Genomic DNA, 15057 nt, shown 5'->3' with positions numbered 1-15057 from the left:
CAGACTGTCTCAAACGCCAAGGCGGAGACCAGAGAAGGCAAGGAGAAGAAGGCAATGAGAAGGCAAGGAGAAAAAAAAAGGCAATGAGAAGGCAAGGAGAAAAAAAAAAGGCAATGAGAAGGCAAGGAGAAAAAAAAAAGGCAATGAGAAGGCAAGGAGAAAAAAAAAAAAAGGCAATGAGAAGGCAAGGAGAAAAAAAAAAGGCAATGAGAAGGCAAGGAGAAAAAAAAAAGGCAATGAGAAGGCAAGGAGAAAAAAAAAAGGCAATGAGAAGGCAAGGAGAAAAAAAAAGGCAATGAGAAGGCAAGGAGAAAAAGGCAATGAGAAGGCAAGGAGAAAAAGGCAATGAGAAGGCAAGGAGAAAAAGGCAATGAGAAGGCAAGGAGAAAAAGGCAATGAGAAGGCAAGGAGAAAAAAAGGCAATGAGAAGGCAAGGAGAAGTCAAGGGAAAGAGTAAGGAAGACAGTGAGGTGGAGAAGAGCAAAGGAAGGAACCAACAAAAGGAAGGAAGAAACTAGAAGTGAAAAACCAAGAAGACCACGATTATAGGTCGTGGAACCGTCCGTCTCCGGACGCAGGCGCTAACTACCCCCGTGAGGGGGATGGACTCCTTTTAGTCGCCTCTTACGACAGGCAGGAATACCTCGGGCCTATTCTAATCCCCGGACCCGCAGGGGGGCTTCCCTGGTGTGGCAACCGTAAGCAGCATCTGAGCTCTACTGGACGGTTTAATGATTATGTGTGTGTTCTCTTCCTGTAGTCTTGGAAACTGTCATACTATACATTGGTTATAGAATACGAGTCATGTTGTAAGAATATACTCCAATCACAAGTAAATGAGATGAACAGTGAGAGCACTCAAGATGCCACATATACCTCTCATAGAAATGAAAACAACGAACTGGTGAACAAAGGAATTCGAATCGAAACTTCCAAAACAAAACGCAAGAGTAATAACGTGTGATACTTGTGTAGAACAAATAGGATGTACGTACTCCTGGAGGTCCCTTCCTCACACCTTGCTGTTTCAAACTGACATTACACTATGACACTGCAATAAATACTTCTAAATATGTATGTTACAGTTTTTATATTCTGTAACATAGTAGTCAGTCAGTCCACGAAGATATGAATTTTGTTCTTTCAATTATTTAAATCAAGATTATACACTGGACATCAATTGAAATATAGAAACATACATTTGCTGGAACTCACCATACAGCAATGAGGTCTCTTAATGATTGAACCAGTTGATCATTATTAGACAGTAAAGCATCCATATGTTGATTCCACTCACAGGTATTTGAGAATTTGTTGGAACTTTCAGATTCACGTGTTTCATCTGAGTGCATGCCAATGAGATGCTCTAAACGAGGATCGTCTGAAAATTATTTTTGTTTCATAAGCCATATCAAAGTTTCATCATCCTAATGATTTTACAGGTGTCACTTTGTTCTATTTTATTAAAAATGCAGCATTTTGCAGAAATTAATTCAGCCAGACCATCGTGAACACAGTTCTTACAAAGTTCTGGCACATAAATCTAAAGACCAATCATTATTTGCAATGTTTTTCCAAGTTACCATTTCTTACCTGCGAGGATAGACATTTCAGGTAAACTTAGTGTCACATGTCTTGCCATCCTCTTTTGCGCCACAAGATCCAGTATATAGAACAAGTCATTATATGCTGTACCAAAGTCCAATGTCTCTTGTAAAGTAGAATCTCTGTTCATCAGTGATACCATGGTTTCATGCAACTGCAATCAAATAAAGATTGGGGGCACAATTAGGATATTGCAGTTCTGTCATTAACACCTCAAATAATAATAATAATAATAATAATAATAATAATAATAATAATAATAATAATAGAGGTGTTTTGCAGGATATGCTTCCTGCAACCACCCTAGAATGAAAACAAAGAGAGGATGAGATGGTCAGATGAAGTTAACTGACACCTCATGTTCTGTTATTACCAAGCAACAAACCTAGGAACCAACACAACTGGATACAGATCACAAGTATACACAACATTTATTACCAGATACCCAGAATTAAAATTTTTAACAGAACAACGACTAGCTGATCAGATCCATGTAATAATAAAAAATAACAGGATACCCCAGTCAGAATTAGAAAACATCAAACAACAAGTACAACAAATACTGGAACAAAATAATGTGCAATCAGAAGAAGAAGAAAATACAGTAATGGACTCAAACATCCCAGAGCAAACAAAGGACAACACGCATCAATTTTAAACAATCAGAGGAAAACGAAATCTTCAGACAGCCACCAGAACAAGCACAAATAGAACATGAAGTGACACACATGTTAGATATAGAAGATAAATTTCAGCTGACATATATAGAACACAAAGACACAAATACAGACATTAGATCATTCTTGCATAGACCGCCAAATAACCCACAAGTCGAAACAACAATAAAAACTACCAACGCAATCATACACAACAAAATAAATGAAAACACAACTATGGAAGAGTTACAACTACTGGTTTATATAGGAGCACTCACAACACTAAATATACACACTAGGCAGAGATCAGAACCAACCAACACACAGAAGAAACCCACAAAACCAGCTTGGCAACACAGGCTACAGATCAGAATAGAAAAACTGAGAAAAGACATCGGACAGCTAACACAATTTATAAAAAATGAAATGTCAGAAAAAAAACGAAAAAGGTTAGGTAAAATCTCACAACAAGAAGCGATAGAGCAATTAAATGAAAAGAAGCAGAAATTACAAGCATTGGCCAAACGACTCAGAAGATACAAAAAATGTGAAAATAGAAGGAAACAAAACCAAACATTCAACACAAACCAAAAGAAATTTTACCAGACAATAGATAACACACACATTAAAATAGACAATCCACCAAACATAACAGACATGGAACACTTCTGGAGCAACATATGGTCAAACCTGGTACAACATAACAGGCATGCACGGTGGATACAAGCAGAAACAGACACATACAAGACGATACCACAAATGCCTGAAGTGATAATTTTGCAACATGAAGTCACCCAAGCAATTAATTCTACTCACAATTGGAAAGCCCCTGGAAAAGATAAAATAGCAAATTTCTGGCTAAAGTAGTTCACCTCAACACATTCACAACTAACTAAATTATTTAACAGTTACATTGCAGACCCATACACATTCCCTGATACACTTACACATGGAATAACTTATCTTCAACCTAAAGATCAAGCAGACACAGCAAACCCAGCTAAATATCGCCCCATAACATGCCTACCAACAATATACAAAATATTAACTTCAGTCATTACACAGAAATTAATGACACATACAACACAGAACAAAATTATAAATGAAGAACAAAAAGGCTGTTGCAAAGGAGCTTGAGGATGTAAAGAGCAACTGATAATAGATGCAGAGGTGACATATCAAGCTAAAACTAAACAAAGGTCGCTACACTACGCATACATTGATTACCAAAAAGCTTTTGATAGTGTACCCCATTCATGGTTACTACAAATATTGGAAATATACAAAGTAGATCCTAAATTGATACAGTTCCTAAACATAGAAATGAAAAATTGGAAAACTATACTTAATATCCAAACAAATTCAAATAATCACACATCACAGCCAATACAGATTAAGTGTGGAATATACCAAGGAGACTCATTAAGTCCTTTATGGTTCTGTCTTGCTCTGAACCCACTATCCAACATGCTAAATAATACATATTATGGATACAATGTTACTGGAACATACCCGCACAAAATCACACCTTTGCTATACATGGATGATCTAAAACTACTGGCAGCAACCAATCAACAACTCAACCAATTACTAAAGATAACAGAAGTATTCAGCAATGATATATAAATATGGCTTTTGGAACAGACAAATGTAAGAAAAATAGCATTGTCAAGGGAAAACACACTAAACAAGAAGATTACATATTGGAGAACCACAGCGACTGCATAGAAGCAATGGAAAAAACAGATGCCTATAAATATCTAGGATACAGACAAAAAATAGGAATAGATAATACAAATATTAAAGAAGAACTAAAAGAAAAATATAAACAAAGACTAACAAAAATACTGAAAACAATTGACAGCAAGAAACAAGACAAAAGCTATAATTACTTATGCTATACGAATATTGACTAACTCATTTGGAGTAGTGAAATGGAGTAACACAGACCTAGAAGCACTCAATACACTTACACGATCACAATGCCACAAATACAGAATACATCACATACATTCAGCAACTGAAAGATTCACATTAAGCAGAAAGGAAGGAGGAAGGGGATTTATCGACATAAAAAACCTACATTATGGACATGTAGACAATTTAAGAAAATTCTTTCTAGAACGAGCAGAAACTAGCAAAATACACAAAGCAATCACTCATATAAATACATTGGCTACACCACTGCAATTTCATAACCACTTCTACAATCCTTTAGATCACATAACATCAACAGATACAAAAAAAGTAAATTGGAGAAAGAAAACACTACATGGCACAGCCACACATCGATCAAGACGCATCCAACACATGGCTAAGAAAAGGCAATATATACAGTGAGATGGAAGGATTCATGATTGCAATACAGGATCAAATAATAAACACCAGATATTACAGCAAGCATATTATTAAAGATCCCAATACCACAACAGATAAAGACAGACTTTGCAAACAACAAATAGAAACAGTAGATCACATCACAAGCGGATGTACAATACTAGCAAATACAGAATACCCCAGAAGACATGACAATGTAGCAAAAATAATACATCAACAACTTGCCATAAAACATAAACTAATAAAACAACACGTTCCCACATACAAGTACACACCACAAAATGTACTGGAGAATGATGAATACAAATTATACTGGAACAGAACGATTATAACAGATAAAACAACACCACATAACAAACCTGACATCATACTCACCAATAAAAAGAAGAAATTAACACAACTAATTGAAATATCCATACCCAACACAACAAATATACAGAAGAAAACAGGAGAAAAAATTGAAAAATACATCCAACTGGCTGAGGAAGTCAAGGACATGTGGCATCAGGATAAAGTCGACATTATCCCAATTATACTATCAACTACAGGAGTCATACCTCACAATATCCACCAGTACATCAATGCAATACTTCTACATCCAAACATATATATATACAACTACAAAAATCTGTAATTATTGATACATGTTCAATGACCCGAAAGTTCCTAAATGCAATATAACATATACCATACAGTTACAAGGAAGTCACGCTTGACCGAGGTCCGCGTCACGTTCCATTTTTAACCAGACTTAAGTCTGAGAAAAAAAAGTCAATAATAATAATAGCTCCTGTATCAAAAAAAAAAATTAAAAAATGGCAGCCTCGATTCTAAGAGAGATGAAATCATTTATTACAGAAAATCTATTTCATTCACTACAGGACCCTCTTCAGTGCAAATATTAGTTTTAAAATTTGTGCAATAAAAGCACATATTATAACTTCAACATGATCTCAACACACAATAAACGTTGGATGAGGAGGATGTTGATGATTGGTTTGTGGGCTGATTAACCGCACGGTCATCAGTGCCTGTACAGTGTCCCAATCTTTACACAGTCAAATTTTAGCCATGTTCACAAATAATAATGATGTTGAAATGATGGCGCAACACAAACACCCAGTGCCTGGGCAGATAAAATGCCCTAACCAGCCGGGAATCGAACCCGGGACTCTGTGATCCAGAGGCAGCAACGCTAGCCATTAGACCACAAGCTGCGGACGGCCATGTTGAAGTTGTTAGTATGTGCTTTTATTACACGAGTCTTCAATACTTATTTTTGTACTGAAAATGGCCATGCGGTGACAAATCAATTTGCTGTAATAAATTATTTCAAATCTCTTACAACTGAGGCTGCCATTTTTCTTGTTTACAGCACTAATACTGTGGTAGTTGAGAACATGGTTTCCAGAGGAATCCAACCTCAATAAAAATTTACAACTACAGAAACTAACTTACAAAAATGAATTTTAAAGGGGAAAAAAACATTTTCTCAGCTTCCGGAATGTGTTCGACAACAAAACAGGAGCATATGGAATATTTGACAAGCTGAGTGATTGGACTGAAGATTTTCTAGGTAACAGAAAACAACATGTCATTTTCAATAGAGAGAAATCTTCAGATGTATAATACATAAATGTCCTAATGTTGAAAGTACCATGAAGATTTTCATGGAAAATACTGTTGTGTACAGAGATGTTGCAACACTAGGAAATTGAATCGAAATCCAACACAATCTGCAAATGATCAATGCTTGGTGCAGGGATTGGCAGGTGACCCTCAACGTAAAACAAATTTAATGAATTGCAAATAAATAGGCACGAAGACCCACTGCTATATGGCTGAACAACTGCAGAACACTCACTGGATGCAATCACTCCCATAAAACATCTAGTAATGTACGTATGGAGCAGTTTAAAGTGGAATGAACACATGAAACTTATTGCTGAGGCTGACACCAAACAGACTCATTGGAAGATCCTGTGGAGATGGAGGCAACCCACAACGCAGGCAGCTTACAAAACCCTTGTTCAACCAATACTTGATGAACCTCATCAGGCTGGTTTCTGTATCAGATAGGAAAGACACAAGAACAAGGGCATTCAAAGAAGAGCAGCACATTTCGTTAAAGGTTTATTTAGTAAGAGAGTGAAGATGATGCTCAGCTAATCCCAGAGCGACGCTGCAAGAGAAGCATTCTGCACCACTGTGCTCTTTACTGTCAAAACTTCCAAGAGCGTACATTCCTAGAATATATATATGGAGATAGTAATTGTACTTGAGAGAACAGATACCATTGATGACTGTGCAGCTTCTCTAGAATGAATGATACTTGAAACCTTCAGCTGCCTACAGGTGATGATATACCTCGATGGGGACAGCTGAAAATGTGTGCCCCGACCGGGACTCGAACCCGGGATCTCCTGCTTTCATGGCAGACACACATTTTCAGCTATCCCCACCGAGGTATATCAACAACACCTGTCAGCAGATAAGGGTTTTAATTAATTATCATTTATTCTAGAGAAGCTGCACGGTGATCAATGGTATCTGTTCTTTCGAGAACAATTACTATCTTCATATATATAGTTAAAGGCTATCCAGCCATTGACGTTCGTCTGTGCAAATGCGCACAGGTTGCCTGAACTCTTATGGGAATAGACAACTTGGTGTGCGCGAGTAATGAGTGGAAGGGCAAATATCTATTAGGTACATTACGTATATAGACGGTGGACAGTTGGGAATGTGGGTCTCACGGGAAGCGTGCAAGGGATAAGTCCCTGCAGTCGCACTATTCGTCTGTACCCTCGGTGGCTCAGACGGATAGAGCGTCTGCCATGTAAGCAGGAGATCCTGGGTTCAAGTCCCGGTCGGGGAACACATTTTCAGCTGTCCCTATCAACGTATATCAACAACACCTGTCGGGAGCTGAGGGTTTCAATTAATTATCATTCCTAGAAGAGATACTAGTATATTGCTTCCTACAACATGTACAGGGTGTACATATAGTCCGGGAACACTTTCAATTATTTATTGCACAAGAACCAAACATTGGACAGATATTATACATGTCATTTTGAAGAGAAACCCTGAAAGTTTTTTTTTATGTATACCAACACAGCGTAGTTTGGTAAGTTGCTGATAATCAGTGCTAGTTGCAAATGTAGCGCGTTCAGGTGCAGAGCAAGCTTTCTGTGTGTTGGAATTCGAGAAAAACAAGTGTGCTACAGCTGTTCAATGATTGTTTAGAACCGAGTATGGCAAGAAGCCACCAACATGGAAGGCCATTTACCACTGGCACAACAAATTTGTTACGACGGGTTTCTTGTGCCCGACAGAGAGAGGCAGATGTCCCAGTGCAAGTGAAGTGAATGTGGAGCACGTACGAGAGACATTTGTAAAGACTCCAAAGGAATCTGCTCCAATGACAGTGTGGAAAGTCCTGTGACAGAAGCTGTCCATGAAACCATTCAAATTGGAGCTAGTGCAGAAGCTCAATGACGACAAAGACAAGTGTTTTGAGTTTTGTTTGCAGTTGCAACAATTGAATGAGGATGGGGATGGCATTGTTGATCGCTTAATTTTTAGCGATCAAGCCACTTTTCACACTAATGGGAAAGTGAACAGGCATAATTGTTGAATATGGGGTTCAAAGCATCCACATGAATGCATTGAATTTGAGCACGATTCCCCAAAGGTAAATGTTCTTTGTGCTGTGTCGCGTCAAAAACTGTACAGGCCACATTGTTCTTTGCCGAGAGTACTGTCACCGGATATTCCTACTTGGACATGTTGGGGCAATGGCTGATGCCTCAAATGCAATCGGACTCTCCGTTCATCTTTCAGCAGGATGGGGCTCCACCCCGTTTTCATCGCGAAATTCATCGGTACCTGAACACGGAGCTGCCGCATCGATAGATCGTCCTTGCTACAAAAGGGGACAGCTGTTTCATGAAAGGGCCTTCCCGATCACCAGATCTCACTCCGTGTGACTTTTTAATGTGGGGACACATTATAGATCTGGTGTATGTACCGCCCTAGCATGTGATGTAGCAGAGCTCTGGGAGAGAATACGGGAAGCGACTGCCGCAGTCGACGATAATTTAAAGTATTCTTGAACTTTATGTACACACTATTTCGCGACAAGACCGTGGAGGGAAAATTAGAGATACCCCAGACCTCACATGAAAGCTTATCAGCAATCTTTCTTCCCACGAGTCATTTGTGAATGGAATGGGGAAGAGTGTGGGGGTGCGACATTGATACATAACGTACCATCCACCCTCACCTGACTTTGCTTTGTGGAGTATAGATGTAGATGTAGGGAATGGTGATAACCAGCTGACTGCACTTACTTCCATGATCTCATACATTACTGAAATAATTTCAACACAATTTAACCATTGTATCATAACGGAAGCGCATGATCCCTCCTCCATTCTAATATTTTTATTGAACAAATTTTCACATGTCTTCATGTAGCTTAGTCTACCAACAACAAGTAAGGCACTCCTTCCTTTCTTTGGTGTACGAGGGTGGTTTGAAAAGTTCTCGGAATCACCACAAGAGGTCAGCACCAGCACAACGAGTGTTTCACGTGATATTCATTGGACTGTTGTCTGTAAACAGGTGTCATGCTCTCGAAAGAGAGCTGTGGCTGCGACTTGGCTCTGTTGCTCCCACGTAGTGATTTGCAAAGATGGGGGGAAGAAAGAAGAAAAAAAAAAAAAAAAAAAAAAAAAGAAAATTCAAGATTCGAGCAGAGATTAAGAACTTTGTAAAGAAATGTATGAAAGCAAAGGACATTCATGCCGATTTCCAGAATACACTAGGGGACAATGCATCTTCATATACAACTGTTGCCAAGTGGGTGAACGAATTTACATTTGGTCGAGAGATCTTAGATGATTCGCACAGTGGCCGGCCAAGACGTGTCACTACTCCAGAAATCATTGCATAAGTGCACAAAATGGGTGTGGAGGATCGCCCATTGAAAGTGCGTGAAATTGCTCACACTTGCCATATATCATCTGAAAAGGTATATCGCATTTAAACTGAAGAATTAGAAATGAAAATATTATCTGCAAGATGGGTGCTGCGACTCTTGACATGTGCCCCCACACGTGCCAGTGGCATGGCAAAATTACACGAACTAAGGTATAAATTCTTGTCACACCTACTTTATTCACCTGATATGGCTCTGACAGACTTCCATCTCTTCCCAAAACTAAAAATTTTCCTTGGTGGACGCAGATTCACTTCAAATGAAGAATTGATAGCTGGAATTAACAATTCTTTTGCAAGTCTGGAGGAAACTCATTTTCGAGATGGGATCAAGGCACTGGAACATTGTTGGACCAAGTGCATTAGTCTACAAGGAGACTACATTGAAAAATGAAAAAAAATGTTTCAGTGATGTAAGTACTTTTTTTTCTATTCCATTCTGAGAACTTTTCAAACCATCCTCATATCTTAATTAAATTTCCAGCTTCTTATAAAATGCCAAGGTGTTCCTTCCACTTAGTGACACCTGCAACACTTTCTAAAATCTAACAATATTATGGAAAGGACAGCTGCTACTCATCATATAGCACAGGTGCCGAGTTGCAGAATGGCACAAGAAAAAAACTGTCCGAAAATCAGCTTTCAGCCAACAAGATATTTATCAAAAATATGCTCCCCCTCCCTCTTCTTCACACACAAATACAACCTACGTTTGTGCCTATCTGCAACTCAGCATCTCCGGTATATGGTGAGAAGCAACTATCCTTTTCATAATACTGTTGCATTCCAACCTGAATTTTCCATTGTTTGACTTTCTACAATCTCTTCTTCATTAAGGACTAACCTCCATACTATTAGGTTGCTGCGTAAGTTCATAGCATTTGTACCTAAGCTTATTAAACACAACAGATACACGTAACAAGGATTTAGTCATCACTGACATATTCTTCTTCAATGTTTACAACAGTCTGCCAATGCCAGGGTAACTTTCCAATTAAACTGTAGGAATCATGTGGCTATCAGGTGAAGAACTAGTCGAGCCATGCTCAGAGGGTGTTTCCATCTGGAAAGGGAGTACCTTGAAAGCTGTTTGATAGAGAGCAGAGAACGTGGAAATCTGAGGTCGCAAAATCAGGTGAATAAGGTGGGTGCGGAGTGACTTTCCAACCCAGCTCCAGTATTACTTTTCAGTCCTGCAGAATGCAGGAGGACATTACTGTGGAGTAGCATCACATCACACTATCTTCCCGGTCATTGTTCTTGGATTGCATTTGCCAGACATTTCAGTTATTGTCAGTAAATGTCAGCAGTAATGGTTACGCCTTAGCGAAGCAATTTGTAGTACACCATACCGTCATTGTTCTACCAGATGCGTAACATTATCTTTTGTGGATGCATGCACGTCTTGTACAGTGAGTAGCTGCTGCGTTTTCCTTAAGTTAGCATAAAGACATCATTTCTCAACAACAACAACAACATACAAATGGTCGGTGTTGTTCATGAGCTAATTGATGACAAGCGGAGATGCATATATGGCCACCCACTCATTTTTGTGATTTTGGCTTGGGCCATGTGCTACCCAAATATCTAATTTTTTTTACCCTTCCCCACTGCATGCAAATATCTTCTTGTTGTCTTCAGTCCTGAGACTGGTTTGATGCAGCTCTCCATGCTACTCTATCCTGTGCAAGCTGCTTCATCTCCCAGTACCTACTGCAACCTACATCCTTCTGAATCTGCTTAGTGTAGTCATCTCTTGGTCTCCCTCAACTATTTTTACCATCCACGCTGCCCTCCAATGCTAAATTGGTCCTCCCTTGAAGCCTAAGAACATGTCCTACCAACCGATCCCTTCTTCTAGTCAAGTTGTGCCACAAACTCCTCTTCTCCCCAATCCTATTCAATACCTCCTCATTAGTTATGTGATCAACCCATCTAATCTTCAGTATTCTTCTGTAGCACCACATTTCGAAAGCTGCTATTCTATTCTTATCCGAACTATTTATCATCCATGTTTCACTTCCATACATGGCTACACTCCTCACAAATACTTTCAGAAACAACTTCCTGACACTTAAATCTATACTCTATGTTAACAAATTTCTCTTGTTCAGAAACGCGTTCCTTGCCATTGCCAGTCTACATTTTATATCCTCTCTACTTCGACCATCATCAGTTATTTTGCTCCCCAAATAGCAAAACTCGTTTACTACTTTAAGTGTCTCATTTCCTAATCTAATTCCCTCAGCATCACCCAATTTAATTTGACTACATTCCATTATCCTCGTTTTGCTTTTATTGGTGTTCATCTTATATCCTCCTTTCAAGACACTGTCAATTCTGTTCAACTGCTCTTCCAAGTCCTTTGCTATGTCTGACAGAATTACAATGTCATCGGCAAACCTCAAAGTTTTTATTTCTTCTCCATGGATTTTAATACCTACTCCGAACTTTCCTTTTGTTTCCTTTACTGCTTGCTCAATATACAGATTGAATAACATTGGGGATAGGCTACAACCCTGTCTCACTCTCTTCCCAACCACTGCTTGCCCCTCGACACTTGTAACTGCCATCCGGTTTCTGTACAAATTGTAAATAGCCTTTCACTCCCTGTATTTTACCCCTGCAACCTTCAGAATTTGAAAGAGTATTCCAGTCAACATTGTAAAAGCTTTCTCTAAGTCTACAAATGCTAGGAACATAGGTTTGCCTTTTCTTAATCTAGCTTCTAAGATAAGTCATAGGGGTCAGTATTGCCTCACGTGTTCCATTACTTCTACGGAATCCAAACTGATCTTCCTTTTCCTACTGTCGAATTCCAGTCACCCATGACTATTAAATTTTCGTCTCCCTTCACTTCCTGAATAATTTCTTTTATCTCATCATACATTTCATCAATTTCTTCATCATCTGCAGAGCTAGTAGGCATAAAAACTTACTACTGTAGTAGGCGCGGGCTTCATGTCTATCTTGGCCACAATAATGCGTTCACTATGCTGTTGGTAGTAGCTTACTCGCACTCTTATTTTTTTATCCATTATTAAACCTATTCCTGCATTACCCCTATTTGATTTTGTAATTATAACTCTGTATCCACCTGACCTAAAGTCTTGTTCCTTCTGCTATCGAACTTCACTAATTCCCACTATATCTAACTTTAACCAATCCATTTCCCTTTTTAAATTTTCTCACCTACATGCCCGATTAAGGGATCGGGCATTCCACACTCTGATCCGTAGAACGCCAGTTTTCTTTCTCCCGAGTCCTCTCGAGTAGTCCCCACCCGGAGATCCGAATGGGGGACTATTTTACCTCCGGAATATTTTACCCAAGAGGACGCCATCATCATTTAATCATACAGTAAAGCTGCATGCCCTCGGGAAAAATTACGGCTGTAGTTTCCCATTGCTTTCAACCGTTCGCAGTACCAAAACAGCAAGGCCGTTTTGGTTAGTGTTACAGGGCCAGATCAGTCAATCATCCAGACTGTTGCCCCTGCAACTACTGAAAAGGCTACTGCCCCTCTTCAGGAACCACACGTTTGTCTGGCCTCTCAACAGATACCCCTCTGTTGTGGTTGGACCTACGGTATGGCTATCTGTATCGTTGAGGCACACCAGCCTCCCCACTAACGGCACGGTCCATGGTTCATGGGGGGATTTATTCCAATACTACAATACATATAACAGTACAACTGCCTACGAAAGCATAGGCTTTTACAGCCTTTGTCATCTTCAATAAAACAGTTCTGGGTGTAAAACCATGTTATGTTGATGCCACTATACTCAGAACCAGTTTATTGAAAAAACAATAGTTTAAACTACAGCCAAAGATAGTTTCGTCTTATGTTTCCAAACACAAGCTGTAACATTTCTTCTGTAACAAAAGCAGTGAAAGTAGATATTGCAGTTTTCCATTCATTGATGGATTTTGGACAGTTGCTTTTGCTAAACCCCGGGAAAAAAAAATAAAAAATGGTCAGGTGGTGTTAGGTCAGGCGATCGTGGAGGCCAAAGTCACTGTTAAATAATGCGATCACCAAAAAACATCAGCAACCAGTGACATTGAAACGCGAGCTGTATGTGAAGTTACACCATCTTGTTGAAAATAACTGGTTAACAATTATACGGCACTGCAGAGAGACTTTTTCAATGTTGGGAGAGTCCACTTGATGGGAAGTAACCCAGGCAACAAACTGTGTGCGTCTGCACGCGTGTGCGCCCCCTGTATGTGTACGCACTGAATTGAGTCTATCAGTTCTAGTGGGCGCCTGTATAACACTCGTCATGTGGTGCAAGGAAAGATGAACATGATAGAATAATATTAAGTAGTAGCAAGTAAGTTGCAGAACATATACTGTGCATGGCTGTTTTCGTGTTTGCAGACATTAAGCGGGCAGTGTGGAATACAAGGAAACAGCAAGAAGTGGTGAGAAGTTGCTTCACCCACTGTGGGTGGCACATTTTACGTTTTGTGGTGGTGGCTTGGCAGTGGCTTGACTGTCAAAGAGCAACCACACTCTCCAAAAATTAACACGAGAGACAGGATGGTTTTGCGACAGTTGAAATATACTGCAATCTGGACTGTCATATTGAGCCTCCAAGGCATATGTCTTATGAAAGTTGTGTTCTTCTCTAATTCGTGAATCACACTAATGAGCTGTACAACTACTCAAGGAAATATATGTCTGAAACTAGAGGACGTGCTTTTTATGATATGAGTCTAAGTTTTCTTCTTTTGCTCCAGTAACTTCAGAATGTTAAGAAGTCAAGCCTTTCCTCAGCAACACACAGGATTTCTGAGGCACTGATTAGCAGGACCCCGACTTCAAGAGAATCAACTGTAGCACTCGATTAAAAGGAAAAGGTAAATACTTCAGATGTTACGTCGGGTAACAGATCTTGTTAAGTGTTCTGACTCAGTTTCAAGTACAAGGTGCGAGCCAGCAGCTACACGAAACCCTAAAACACCAAGAAAAACACTTCAGTGTGCGTGCTCTTGTGAGATCAGACTGAAGTTTAACAATAAGGATGATGGGTGACCTGTTAAACACTTTCACTGTACATCAATCTTTGGCACACTAATGGTTTAGTCGAGTCATCACGTGGATTTATGAGTGGGATCCTGAGAAAAAGTGGAAAAGTAAGGAGTGGCACACACACATCTACTTGACCAAAAAAAGCTCAAATAAGCAAATCAAAGATCAAAACAAGCAAATTTGCTTTGACAGTAGGGCTATCGTGCATAAAGAATTTGTTCCTCCAGGACAAACTTTCAACCAAATGTTTTACAAAGCTAACGTTGAAAGGCTCAGGAAAAGAGAGAATTATTAACTGACACTGGACATTGCACACAAGTGGATGCTGCTTCGCGAGATCACCCCATGCCATGCGGCCACTTCCATCGTGGTATTTTTTACTTCAAAAGGCTTTCATATTGTTCTGTGGCCCCCTAT

At 39.4% G+C, this 15057-nt stretch overlaps 1 protein-coding gene across 3 annotated transcripts in view; it reads right to left on the bottom strand.

Moving 5' to 3' along the window:
• Positions 1 to 1196: 1196 nt before the first annotated feature.
• Positions 1197 to 15057, bottom strand: part of LOC126143134 (disks large homolog 5-like) — a 367143-nt gene continuing 353282 nt past the window's right edge. For all 3 annotated transcript variants that reach the window (XM_049915344.1, XM_049915343.1, XM_049915345.1), the window contains 2 exons: positions 1594 to 1759; positions 1197 to 1381 (listed from right to left, as the gene is read on the bottom strand). In XM_049915344.1, the coding sequence (XP_049771301.1) occupies positions 1212 to 1381; positions 1594 to 1759 (336 nt within the window). In that variant the 3' untranslated portion in view covers positions 1197 to 1211. The remainder of the gene's footprint in view (positions 1382 to 1593; positions 1760 to 15057) is intronic.

This window comes from Schistocerca cancellata, unplaced genomic scaffold (assembly GCF_023864275.1).
Source record: "Schistocerca cancellata isolate TAMUIC-IGC-003103 unplaced genomic scaffold, iqSchCanc2.1 HiC_scaffold_782, whole genome shotgun sequence".
In the NCBI taxonomy this organism is placed as follows: domain Eukaryota; kingdom Metazoa; phylum Arthropoda; class Insecta; order Orthoptera; family Acrididae; genus Schistocerca; species Schistocerca cancellata.
The sequence above is the reverse complement of the archived record's forward strand: the minus strand, read 5'-3'. Positions and strand labels throughout refer to the sequence as shown.